The following is a 14,105-nucleotide window of genomic DNA, read 5'->3' as shown; positions in this document are numbered from 1 at the left end:
ACTACTTAGTTACCACGCATTTCAGCAATGGCGGTGAATCCTGGTATCGTCTCGTGACAGTAACATTACCTTTCGTCGACTATTATTTATTTCCGCCACTTTCAAGATATTTGACATCTGCTTGCTTATGCAAGGTAGTGGTCTCAAGCAACCATATTCTCTTGGAAAGTCCTTGATTTCAATCGAGTGACCATATCACGTGAATAACAGCTTCCGTGCGTGTCACGTTCAAGAAAAGTGTCACAAGATTTCTCTCACAGAAGATTGAATAACTATAGCAACTTATTGCATAAGTAAGTTTGAACCGCAACTTGAAAGAGCCCCATCGGTTTCGGAGTTCAATTCAAACATGAGAGACCTCCAAGAGGAAGGATATCGCCCCGCACCAACGGAAAGCTCGCCTTTGCTACAAAGTGGGGCAACTAGAACGACCTTGATAGGCGCTAGAAAGAGCGACAAGAAACTCGATGCGGATAAACTCGTCAGAACTAAGGAGACAACCATGAAGTGTCTCCATAAATACCTGCCAATAACTTCGTGGCTTCCGAAGTACTCGTGGGAAAGCCTTCTGAGGGACATCATTGCTGGGTTGACTGTTGGATTGATGGTGGTTCCGCAAGGATTAGCGTATGCTACTATAGCTGAGCTTCCCATACAATACGGTCTTTACACTTCGTATATGGGATGTTTTGTGTATTGTGTGTTTGGTGGCAGTAAAGATATCACTCTTGGTCCCACAGCCATCATGTCCCTAATGGTCGATCGCTTTGCCAAAGAACAACCTCTCTATGCTATAGCTCTGACTCTTTATTGCGGCATTGTCCAGCTTTTGATGGGTCTTCTGCGACTAGGTTTCTTGGTTCGTTTTATCTCTCTGCCAGTTATAAGTGGCTTTGTGTCTGCTGCAGCTATCATAATTGGCTTTGGCCAGGTGAAATCATTGTTAGGGTTAAAGAAAATACCAAGAGAGTTTGATAAAAATGTGTATGAAACATTTAAGAACATTGGAAAAACAAATCTGTGGGACTTTTTGTTAGGGTCATGCTGTATTGTGATATTATTAATTTTAAAGAAACTGGGTCGAGTCAAGTGGCAGGAAGAGGAGGATATGACCAGATTACAGCGAGGGTGCAGGAACTTCTTGTGGCTGGTTTCCATTGCAAGAAATGCCCTTGTTGTAATTATGGCAGCACTTATTGTGGCAGCAGTAGATTCTTCTGGACACACAGTCCCATTTTCCATGACAGCTGAAGTTCCTTCAGGAATTCCGGATTTTAAGGTTAGTTTCTTATGTTATGCAAACCCTTGAAGCAACATTGGCAGGCAAGTTAACAAACACTCTTTCTGACCCTATGGAAAGTAATTGGTGAGGTATAGTGAGGGAGAGGGAGGGGTTAGCCAAGGGTAAAAGGGAAGTGGCCAAAACTGTTCAAAACTGTTCATCAGCTTTCTGAGGAAAGGCTTTTTCTTTGCCTGTAGGTACCTCAAAAAACCACTATGATATAAACACAAAATGTTTGGTTTACAAAAGGTTTAATTAGGGGTAATAATTTTCAAAATGAACCTGTAACCAGGTGGATTCATAAAGACATAATATTGTAACTCTAGGTAAAAATTTAGCATAAAACCTAAAAATTTGAAACCCTGATGTTTTGGCCAAAACCATGGCCTTCATCAAGGGGAATGATGAGAACATTTTAAAAGTGTTCATTGATAAAGTTTGCACAAAGTTGAAACACTCAAAAAACACTCTTCAGCTAACAAACTGTAGTGGTTATTCATGCTCTACACCTTTTAGATGTTCTTCCAATTGAAATGCAAATTTGCTCTTTGTCTCAGCGATGTATAATGAGTGAGTGTACTTTTCTGCCTGAGCAGAAATTACATGTTTCGTTTCTTTGGATAGGTCATCGTTAAGTTAAGAGTGGAATGTTTTAAGGGTGATCTTTTAAAATCTTAAGCCGAACAAAGTCCATCAGAAATCCACCCATATAGAGAGACATCTGTTGTTTCACTTGCATCACCCAGTCATACACAAGAAGACTATTGTCAAGACTTTAATCTGACCTAGTTCTACTGAATCTTTGCCTCCCCACCAAAGGCCAGACAGATATTTTGTTTAGATCAGGAGGCATCAGGGAGTAAAATTAAAACATAGAGCTACTTAAATTTAAAAAAAATATGAGCTGGTAGTCTCTTGTGAAATCATTCAATATTTGGTGAAAATAACTTTTTTTTAATTGTTCTTTATGTTGCTCTGTTTAAATAATGTAACTATGAAGTGCACTGATTGGCTCTCTTGAAAGTGATTAGCCACATACAGCTCAGCAGCTCAAGAGTCATAATTGTGAATCAGGAGTTAAATTTCCAACCATTTTTTATTATATAAACAGAAATAAATTATTTTTTTATTCTTTTTGGTACATACTAAAACAATTATTCATTTCATTGTTTTGAAAAAGGTGGATAAATAATTACCTAAAAATAAAATACTTAATCATTGCTTAAGTGCCTTGGCCCAATTTTTAATATTTGCATGGTTAAAGATTTGTTGCGATTAGACATGTTAGTTTCTTGGATAAGGAAGATGAACTATATCTTCTCTGCACTTGTTAGCAGGGAACGTTAAAGAACCCATGTGCTTCTTGCTAAGAGTAGGGAACACAGCCACCAGTGTTGTGGTCTGACCTTCTCATTGTTTATTCAGGCTCCTATTTTAACCAGTTTTAAGAGCCCAGCTGGACCAGCCTGTTTAAATATTGCAAATGAACAAAGTAATTGAAAGAGGGCAAATCCCAGAGGATCATCAAATAGCCTGAAATGGGCAACAAAATAAACTAATTTAAGAGGTTTATGAGTACCACCGGTAAACTGTTTCTCTAACTGAACCCCTCCGATTCTTAAACTGTTTAACTTTCATTCGTTTTCTCACAAACCTTGGAGACCTGCTGATAAGGGGAATTAGGAAATGTGTTCTACTAAAACTTTGGATGAACATGTTTTCAAATCTTGTAATCACACTGGATGTGAGTCACATGAACCATGTTTAGTGTCTCAGCTATGATGCATGGTCTCAGTAAAACTGGTTGAAGGGTATCCAAAATTCTAATTGGAAGGTCGAAACTTTTCCTCCATTGGGAGCACTCAGTTGTTATCTAGAATACTTGCGGTGTTCATGACTAAGAATATCAGAATTTTGTGGCTTGATCACTGTTAAATTGGAAAAGTACCTTTTCACGGTGTACACATTCATATGTCAACAACAGCAAAAAAAACCTTGTTTCGGCTTGTGAAGATGTCACTTTTCATCATTTTATTCAAGTTGATTACATAATCCTAAGGGTTGAGTTACGAAAGATGGCCACATGACAAACTTTATATAATGAATCTGGTACAGCACGCGTAAGCAAACTTCCTGTTCATGCAGACAGTGTGAAACCAGAAAATATGGCCACATGACAAGCTACCTACCGTGTGTGCGAAATCACTTTTCTGTGTAGATAATGACTCCAGAAAATTTGGCCTCATGACAAAGTACATGCTGTGAAACTGTGAGAAACTGTGAGAAACTGTGAAAACTGTGAGAAACTGTGAGAAATCATTCTTCCGTGCAGAAAGCACGACTTTGTTTAAAATGGCAACATGCAAACTACATTTTAGGCCGGAAACTATGTGCGAAATCTCTTATTAAGAAGTTAGGAAGTGACTCTATAAAAAATAACCACATGAGAAACTACAAGCTGTGAAACTGTGTGTGAAATTATTCTACCATGCAGAAACGGTGAATTCACAAAAATATCCACGTGACATTGTGCTGGGGAACCCCGTGTAAAAATTACTCTTCTCTGCAGACGGTGAAATCTCAAAATCTTACAGGATTTAAAAAGTGAAGGGAAAGACACTTCGCTTAGTCTGTAGATTTACATCATCATCTTGACTGCCCCCTTCACCTACAAAAAAAATACAGGTAAAACGAAATTTCCATCGTGGAAATTCGATCCATCTTACTTTTCACGTACTGTTGGAGATCGGCATAATTATTAAATCTTGATGACAACGCGAACTTTGAACTCCACGCTTAAAAAAAAACGCGACGAATTAAAGCGTTAGAGTGTTAAGTACAATAGGCTGGTTTTGTTTTTGTTTTTGTTTTTGCGAATTGACTGAGATGTTTAACAAATTAAACCACGCCTGTACTCACCCAACAGCAGTCATTTATTCACCTGTTTGCGTTGGAGACATCTGGTCCACTTCGAAAATTCACCTATCATGACTGCTGAGGAACAGTACATTTCCACTCAACCTTGCACGCGTACATCTCACGTGCAGGTCCCTTGAAAGAACCGCACTATACTACCACAACATGTTTTCGATGTTTTTTATGCTTAGTTCACGTACGCGTATGCAGATACATATATTTCTTACGTACTCGTGTGAAAACGCTGTTTCAAAAGTTTTTTCTGTCAAGACCCTCTCCTGCTATTTTTTTTTAATTAATATTAAACAGGAAACAGTTTTCCATTTTTCTGCATTTTTCTTACACCAAAAGAATTCGATGTATTTGCTACACCCTTCTTTCAGTAGTTTTTTATTTTATTCGGATTTTTTGGATTGATGGCTGCATCGCATTTGTAGGACCACTCAAAGCCCTGATCTTTCTTAACAACGCCGGGTATTCTGATCGAGTTGGAAGAAATTATGGAAGAGAGTTGAAAGAAAAGAAAAGTAGATTCAGCTAAGAATTATTTTAAGAACAAACCTCATAAAAATTGCCGACCAATCTCTGAAAAGGCGGTTGGGTCGGGAAAGAGTTCGAATTTAGGAGAAAAAGCGGTTACGTAACTTAGTAGCCGTTCGTATACTAAGAAATGTGAAAACGTGTTTTGGTGAAGCGAAGATAACACAAAAACAAACAAAATGAGTAGACGAAGGAATTAACTTATTTTATAAAGGTGGTCAAATGAAGAAGAAGTGCGAATAACGTGGTTTGGTGGTGAGAAGTGATCAGCTGATTTGCAGCCTGTCTTTACGTCGCCAAAAACAAGAGGTGAATCACGTGAAAAGGATGGTTTTCAAACTGCCCATAAAATTATTGCATTATTGTCAGTGATTGCAGAAAGGAAAATTTTCATTTTGCAGAGTTCGTCAGCTCTTGTGCGGTGAAATGGCGGTGGAAAAAACTGGAAAAGAGGTGAGTACTAAAACGCCCACGGGTGACCTCACATCATACTAGAATTTCGTAGAATGAAAGTTTTCTGTTTTAGAAAAAAGCGTTCTCGAAAAATGCTATACGATGCTTTCAATTGACCGATGAAAGGTTAATTGTCGATTTCCAATCGGTTTTTTCCTTCTTTCCTTGAATTCTGCACAACTTGAACTCCTCTCGTTACTAAATATTGGATTTTAATGTATGCAAACATTGTCTCTCTGATTGTTTAGTAACGCCGGCAACCATGTGAATACATGAATAGTTCAATTGGACATGGTTGATTGGTGGGTTTTCCCAAATGACCTGCTTGCCGTAGGCTAAAACAAAATGCAGAAATCAAAACTTATACAACTCAGGTGATTACCGAGTTATTTCGCTGTGACCGGTTCAGAATTCTGCCGATGCCGTTCAGTATCATTCCGGTTCGAACGCCCGTCAGCGTGTCATTTTAACATGAGTTGCTCTGCTTTACAGGGGAAATGCATGGAACACTGTTCTCCATTACCGGTGAAGGCGTTTGTGAAGAAGCGCTTTCCAATCACGTCTTGGCTGCCAGAATATAATCTTAGGAAGCTACAGTGCGACGCGATTGCCGGCTTAACTGTTGGTCTCATGGTAGTTCCTCAAGGTCTTGCTTACGCTCAACTGGCCGGACTGCCACAACAATACGGACTGTATTCGGCGTTCATGGGCTGTTTTCTTTACTGTATTCTAGGCACGAGTAAAGATATTACTTTGGGTCCGACTGCGATTATGTCGCTCATGGTATCCGCCTACGGGAAACCCGAAATACCTAATTACGTTGTCGCTTTAACTTTATATACTGGAATAATCTTACTCGCTATGGGCCTTCTTCGATTGGGATTCGTTGTAAATTTTATTTCGATTCCAATCGTGAGTGGGTTTACTTCCGCGGCGACCATAATCATCGCGTTCAGTCAGCTGAAAGATTTGTTTGGATTACAAAAAATTCCTCGTAAATTTACACATAACGTGTACTACACCTTCAAGAATATCGGTCAGACAAAGAAATGGGATGTAACATTGGGGTTAATATGTATAATGATTCTGATAACCCTGAGGAAGGTTGGACGACTCGAGTGGGTGAGCCGCAAGGACTCGAGCGACTCCAGATGGTTGAAGGCGGCAAAAAAGGCGGTTTGGCTGATTTCAATCAGTAGAAATGCTCTCATTATTTTGATCGCTGCAGTTGTTTCTTCGTCTCTCTATCAGCATGGCCATAAAGATATTTTTACTTTGCCATCGCGCATTAAACCCGGTCTTCCACCTATGCAGGTAATTAAATGTTTGCTTGATATTTTTCATGATCATTTGAAGTGACACCTCATCGATGTAATTGCTCTACCGGTCAAGTATATAATTCGCTTCACAAAAAAATGTTAAACATTTCGTGATATAAGTGAATTTGATTTAATTCTCTACGGATGACTAAGGAACCTACAATGAGAATGTCACATCGACTGAGAGTTTTCGCGTGAATTCTTAAACGGTTGAAACGCTCATGCTCTCGGTCAAATTTTTAAATGGAAGGTAAGCAGTCTCTTTCGCGGCCTCTGATTGGGCAAAAGCTTTGGAATTCTTCCAAGCGCGCGAAAAATCCCTTGGAAACGCTAGCCATCGTTTGTTCCAAAAGTGAATTTTTTTCATTCAGAAAATAATTATTTCACATGATCTTGAAGTGTTTTGGCTAACTACACGTTTAAGCTAAATGTAAAATACCAAATAGTATGTCCAGAATTATGTCACTAAACTTTGCGTTTGCCTAGCTACTAATTTTAATAGTTGGTACAACTGACTTTTCCCAATTAAAACAAAGTGAAGAGCAAGCAAATAAAATAAAGTAACAAGTTATGCTAATTCCAATTTTTTTTTTACAATTATTGTTTTCCATCATTAACCACAGATTCTAATGATTTGAAAAATTTTACCAGGTGAACGACATCTGTTTATGATTGTTTTGTGTTGTTGAATTTTTTTTTTCCATTGATCTTACATTTAGTATAAGAAAATACAATTACTGACCGAAGGAATAATTTCTTTGAAGCATTCATTCACAGTATTTGAAAACAAATTTTCTTTAGTAATCTCTCGCAAGCAACCTTCAAAGTCACACCTTAAAATTTTTATATTCCAATTTGTGGATTAGGAAGCTTAGCTTATGAAGTTTAATATGAAAGTGTTTAAATGTGCTTATTTTTATATTTATTATTTTTTTTTCTAATGCAACACATATTTACAAAATTGTATTTATTAATAGTCAAAAGCAATGTGACTCTACATCACCATGCATAGATTGTTCTTAGAATTTTATTCTTCAGTTTTTTTTTTCCTTGCAAATGCTGCATGATGATTCTTTTACTTCCTTTCGCCTTTTAAATTTAGTAGCAAAAATCACTTACCTTAGATACACCCACTGGTAATTGCAGTGATGATGTAATAGAAAAAAAGCAATAAGAAAAAAGGAATATTCCAGTTTAACAGCATGTAGCATTAGCATATGGCATAAGTATATAAATTTTTTTTTAAATTTTGGACTTGCTTGGAATTTCTAAAAAAAAATCTGATACTCCAAGATATTTGAAGTAATTTATCACTGGAAATTCTGTGAAAATTGTTCAACTCCTGGGCATACAGCCAGTGGGTAGCTTTTATATGTTAATAAATTCCTGTTTGGCCTTTTCCCCTTTTTTTTAATTTTGCTTTTAACCTTTTTTCTATGACAACACCATTGCAACAGGGTGTATGCATATATTAATTTCAAGGTTTTAAGATAGGGTCTTTTAACTTGGAGAATGTACATAATAACTACAAATTCCTTCATCTGAACTTATGAATTTTATTGACTATAGAGAGAAAGTGAGAAAATGGTTTTGAGGTCTCAAATTTGAGAGCTGCTTGAAAATTTTTACTGGGTACAACACTTTTGTGAATCATTATTAGTGAATTGGTATTCATGATTACTACATGTCTATGGCATGCACATGAATTAAAAAAGAGGAGAAAAGGTGTACGATTAATGAGAAACTCATAAACCATCTTGCTTGCATAGACCCTACCACTTCTAAGCAAATTATATTTACATAAAACATCACTAACTCTTTTAAGTATTCCTGAAAGAAGAAAAGTATGATGAGTGAAATTCAGTAAATATGAATAAGGGAGAATAACAAATATCTGTGCTATAACTATGTAATTACATTCAATGAAATAATGGAGATTGAATATTTTGTATATACTGAAGAAGTCTTCCTGAAAAGCCCCATCACTATTGACATCACTTCCCTTTTAACACAATTTAACCCTCTTACTCCTAAGATCTTGTTAGTAATTCTCTTACTGCCTGCCAAATGATTCTCAATATGTTAGCTTGAAGAGTTTAGTAATCCCGTAATTGATATTTTTCTTTATTCTCATCACTTGTCTGCATGACATTGTATAGATATGGTAAGGAGAAATTCTGTCTTGGTCACTCATGTGAGTTATAAGGGTTAAAAAAGGATGGAGATAAAGATGCTGGGTAATGTGTTAAGGGCTATCCTGCGATTTTTGCAAAAGTGAAAACAGCATTCAATGATGATTCTTTGTACCAGAGGGGGCTGGGGGATGTGAGTGTGGGAGAATCTATGGGGAATAGGAGGGGTATAGAAGGGGTATGGGAGAGGAAAGGGTCAAGGGGTGAAAGTAACAAGGTTAGGGGTGTGGGAGAATCCATGGGGAATGGGAAGGTTATGGAATAGGAAAGGGCACAAGTGATTCTAGTAACTGGTGAGACAGAAGTTGAAGGTGTGAGGGGTTTTTGAACAGGGTACTGTCACTAGTACTCTCACAGTTTCAAAGTATCAAACTTCATTTTCTTTCTTTAAATTTTACAGGCACCTGCTCTGAGCTTTCAAGTTGGCAATGCCACAAGAAGTACTCTGGAGGTGTTTAAGGACCTGGGACCTGGTCTAGCTGTGGTTCCCCTTATTGGCTTTCTTGAGAGCATTGCAATTGCCAAGGCTTTTGCTCGCAAGAATCGCTACACAGTGGATGCTAGCCAGGAGCTGATTGCCCTTGGTGTTGCCAATTGTCTCAGTTCATTTGTATCCTCCTATCCAGTGACTGGAAGCTTCTCTAGGACTGCTGTGAATGCTCAAAGTGGAGTGGCAACACCTGCAGGAGGTTAGTTTCCCAGTCAATACCGATTTTTCATGGATTTTTTTCTTCTATAATAGCAAGCCACAGGTTTCCGTTGGTAGTAAATCATCAACCTTTTTTTTTATAATTATAACCATAACTTTCAAATTAAGACTTGAACCCAACAGTTAATCTGTCGAGTGTTACTTTTGGTTCAGTATCCTATAAGGGCCTTTCCACACAAGCAAACAAAACAAGAATTCTTGAGACAAAATCAAAGGACAAATTTTGCCATGTTTTGCCAAGTTTTGTTTTGTCTGTTGCTTCTGCATTAAGAGTTTCAAGGCTGTCAAACTCTGTCAGCACCTGACCTGTTCAGAAGATCAGCCAGCATAGTTTGGCAATGGATTCCACCTCCAATTTCCAGGATTTATCCTAAGTCCTGATTTTATAATCCCTTAGTTTTGCAACAAAAGAAAATTTTTGCCTCTTTAGTAAACTGATTTCACTTCAATTACAAGCTATTTGTAACTTTTACAACAAATGCTCAACAAGTTTATCACAGTTCTTTTTATTTAATCGATTTTGTCCAGTTGTTACTCAGGACAAATTTTGATGGTGGTGTGTTTGAAGATTTGTCTGCTTCAGCCCAAATTTGTCATGTCATGGCAAACCATCCGCACTTGTAAAATGTTAGTGATGACAGAATATTTGTCTAAATAAACACCATTTTCACTAGTGCAAAAAGGCCCCTATGTTGAGAATTTTTTCATTCTCCAGGATTTGGCAAATTCCCAAATAATTAAGTATAATTAAGTGGGAGATGTGATGAACAGATGGGTAATTCTGAATTCTGGATTGATGGGGTTAGGTCAAGCTCCAGTCATGGCCTTGAGCGAGACTCTTTCTCCTTTTGATGTTCTACCACTGGTTGTTCAAAGGTTGAATAACACTCTCCACTAGATGAATCTCTATCCAGTGGATACAGTGGCTTGACCAGGGTTGGGTCAAGCTCTGGCCATGGCCTTGAGCAAAACACTTCCTCCCTTCGATGTTCCATCCTGGCCCAGGTTGTTCAAAGGTTGTGTAACACTATCCACTGGATAGTTGTTTTAACTGTTATTGGCTCTTTATACAACTGGACCCTGTAGTATAAATCTAAAAAAGAAGGAAAGTCTAGCCTCAACCTAAGCAGCTCATCCAGCCAGAGTTTTATCCTGACTTCTGTATTATGAAGCTACTCGGAGTGTTTCTTCCTTGCCCCCTCTGAATGGGATAGCTCTCAACTGCAGGTTATCCTGGGTCCTCAGCATGCTAAGCTTTGGGCGACCACCCAAAAAAAGGGAATTCTTAAAGGGAACAAGGTGAAATATTGAGTACCTATTCACCTTTGAGTAGCAATATTGTCAGTTACTTATGCCTCAGAAACTGAGATACCTCCTGGCTTCTGTATCCTGGTTAGTCCTGTATGTAGGCTGAAATTGATGACTTTTATTCATGTGGTTCCTTTCAGGGATTTTCACAGGTGCCATTGTTCTCTTAGCACTTGGGCTCCTGACAGACTCCTTCAAGTATATTCCAAAAGCATCCCTTGCAGCACTGATCATGTCATCAGTGGTAACCATGATTGAATATCACATTGTGCCAAACATCTGGAAAGTGCGGCGCATAGACTTGGTGCCTTTGGCCATCACCTTCTTTGGCTGCTTTTATGACATTGAAGTTGGAATTTTGGTTGGTATTGCAGTTGCATTGTGCATTCTCCTGTATTACGTGGTCTGGCCCCCCATTACCAGGGTCGCTAGAGGAGACTATGTGCTTCTAAAAATTAATGGAAATCTCAGCTATCCTGGCGTCGAACATCTGACCAATGAGATACAAGAAGTCACAGCTGCTGACCCTAGCCCACCTGGAATTGTAATTGATTTTTCAGTGGTCACAAGCATTGACTTCACAGTCACTCAAGCCCTTCTGACAATTCTGGAAGAGATGGAAAACAAGAGAATTCCTATGTTCTTCTCTGGTGTCCTGGACAGTGTGCGAAATATGATGATCTCCTCTGGGATTGATTCAGGCATTATTAATCAAGGCACACAAGCTGTCATTGACTCTATTAATTCTTTGGAAATAGTTGAAAATTAAATCAATATTGAAGCATCATTTCTCTCAATCCAGGGTAATGAAGTTTTAGGAAACTATTTTGCTTACAGATTAGGCAAATGAAACACCAAACTTTTGATGGATCCTTTAAATGACAACGGATGATTTATAACACTTTATATGGCAAGCTTTTAGGGGTATCCATTCACACAAAATATCACTGGAATTACCAGCACATTTATTGGGTGAAAGGTTTCTGGGCCATACAAGTTTGCAGTATTGTTAGGAGACATTTTGATACTTTTTGATGATGAAGAGCATACTTCTTTTTCTTATTGTTGGAGCTCAAATGTTCCTTACCTCAGACAAATTTTCAAATATAGGTTCATGTGTTAATCCATTTCTTTTTTTTTTTGTCTTACCAAGAGAAAACAACTGCAAGTCTTCTACTAAGGGCAAACTGATTAGTTGTGTAAACTATGTAGGTCATATCAATGTGTTTAAAAGGACCACAAGAGTTTAAAAATTTCAAAGTTTGTCATTGCTTTGGAAATGTAGAGGTTTCATTGGTTTAGTTAACTATTAAGTAGGTTAGTCAGAGTGAAATATATTTAGATCATTGTTAAATTTCATTACATAAACCCAGAAAATTATTCATAATGTTATTTAAAGACATAATTTACCAATGATTTCGCTTTCAATTCGACACATAAGTTATTTAAAATATATGCCACTGTGCAGAAAGACAGAGTTGGTCTTTAGGTATAAGAAGATAAAATAAGCACCTCAAAAGACAATGTGCTGAAAACTTGTCAACAGATACTACAGAAAATTTAGTATGAAAGAAAAAAATATCACATATTACAGTCATTAAAAGGAAAAGAATGGTAATAAGCCCTGTACAAAATGTTGATTTGTGAAAAGTCAAATTAAAACAGTGCAATGTATGAGCAATTATTAAATCAATATTCCAACCGTGTGAAAAAGGAAGGTTTTGAAGAAAAACAATCTCTATTTCTTGAAAACAGGCTAAAGTTCAATAGTTTTGTAATAATTACTGTGACATTCCTAATTTCTCCTCTCCAAAGTTAGATTAGTTATGAACTTTTCCAAAGGTCAGGCAGGCTAACTAATCAAAAGATGCAAGGCAGAAGAACAGAAATATGGTTAATATTGTTTTAATGATTGCACAATATTTGGTTTGGATTAAAAAAAATATATATTTTTTTAAATTCAAAGCATATGTAAGTATTAAAATGCAGATCTGTGCTCAGTTGTGTTAAATGCATTATATTGTTCATCAAATATATATTAGATTGTGTGAATCATTCCATTTATATTTTTGGTGGGAATATAGACATATTTTGGTTCAAATAGCTACAAAATAATTTTAGGGATGTACTTTATTAGAAATGTTTTGGTAAAAATTTTGTACCACAAATTAGTTAATCCTATTTGATGTTGGAATTTATTTGAGACATGAATCGCAGACATAATAATTCATACTGCTTGTAAATACTCAATAAATTTATTGAAGGGTTGCAGAAACAGTAGCAAAGAAGTATGCCTACTTAGCTAGACAATTGGATGTTTTGTGTTGAATGAAATGCAAAGAAAATGTATATTGTAATTTAAGGGCATAGGGTTGAAATAAAGTGAGGACATGACATTTATCTTTTATTCTTCTTTTTCATTCAGCTTACCCTTTGACCCCTACAAGTGACTAACATCTAATTTCTCCTTACAATATCAATCCTGACTTGAATACTAAGGTCACATGGAACAAAAGGAAATTTTTACCTACTAAAGAACTTCTTGATTGTTGAACAAATTCTCCTCATCAGTATCCTATGGAGAATATGCATACTAGTGTTTGGATGTAAAGGATTACCAAATTTTGTGGTAACTGATGAATGCACCCCATTGCAAGTTTGCCCCCAATCACTTTTGTGAGTTTGTCCTCGACTTCACCAGTTCACCCCTAGTAACTCAATTCTTTTTTTTTAATTCCTTTCATCACCATGAAACAACTTACATATGGTAGCTTGGGTACACACTGCTAAACATAGTTTGGATACTCAAATCATACAAAATATGACCAAAACAATTTTTTTCACACTTATAAACATGAATAAAGATGAAACTTTTATTGTTTCTTTATGTTTCTTTCATGTTTTTTAACTTTTCAGTCAAGTGGCTTGCCTTGTGATTAGTTGATAAAACACTTACAACATTTAAGTGTCTGTCAAGAGTGTTTTTGGGTCAGTGGGAAGTTCAAGGATGAAGCAAGATAGCTTGTTCTTAAAATTTGGTGTGAACAAAAGAACAAAATTGTGTCAAACCCACAATATTAAGACTGGAGTAAAAAAGCGCCCTTTCTTTAATAAAGTGTTTATAACACGGATGGAAATTTGCATGTTGAACGAAAATTGTTATGGTTTTGCTGTGAAAATTACATGTTGGTGGCAAATATATCATGATTTTGATAGGGAATTAATATTTTCTATGGTAGGGAAACAAGTTAAAAGATTTGGGGGGAACTAGTGAAAGTGGGGGTGAACTTAAGCTTTTCAAGGGAGACATTTTTTTTTTAAATACGGTCCGTTAAGGAGCAAACATTCACCATAAACCAATTTTGCTATGAACTAAACCATCTTCA

The 14,105-nt window shown here is 36.9% G+C and overlaps 1 protein-coding gene across 2 annotated transcripts; it reads left to right on the top strand.

Moving 5' to 3' along the window:
- The first annotated feature begins 42 nt into the window (after positions 1-42).
- LOC131778979 (sodium-independent sulfate anion transporter) lies at positions 43-13,119 on the top strand. 2 transcript variants are annotated; one of them, XM_059095474.2, is made up of 4 exons: positions 43-1,279; positions 5,684-6,505; positions 9,103-9,391; positions 10,860-13,119. In XM_059095474.2, the coding sequence occupies exons 1-4, from the start codon at positions 350-352 to the stop codon at positions 11,486-11,488; spliced, it is 2,670 nt and encodes an 889-aa protein (XP_058951457.2). In that variant the 5' UTR covers positions 43-349; the 3' UTR covers positions 11,489-13,119. The 2 variants fall into 2 exon arrangements, with proteins under 2 accessions (XP_058951457.2, XP_058951456.2); XM_059095473.2 differs by lacking the exon at positions 5,684-6,505 and having other exon boundaries at positions 49-1,279.
- The last annotated feature ends 986 nt before the right edge of the window (positions 13,120-14,105 follow it).

This window comes from Pocillopora verrucosa, chromosome 8 (genome assembly GCF_036669915.1).
Source record: "Pocillopora verrucosa isolate sample1 chromosome 8, ASM3666991v2, whole genome shotgun sequence".
Taxonomy (NCBI): domain Eukaryota; kingdom Metazoa; phylum Cnidaria; class Anthozoa; order Scleractinia; family Pocilloporidae; genus Pocillopora; species Pocillopora verrucosa.
Note: the sequence above shows the minus strand (reverse complement) of the source record. Positions and strands in the feature narration are given on the sequence as shown.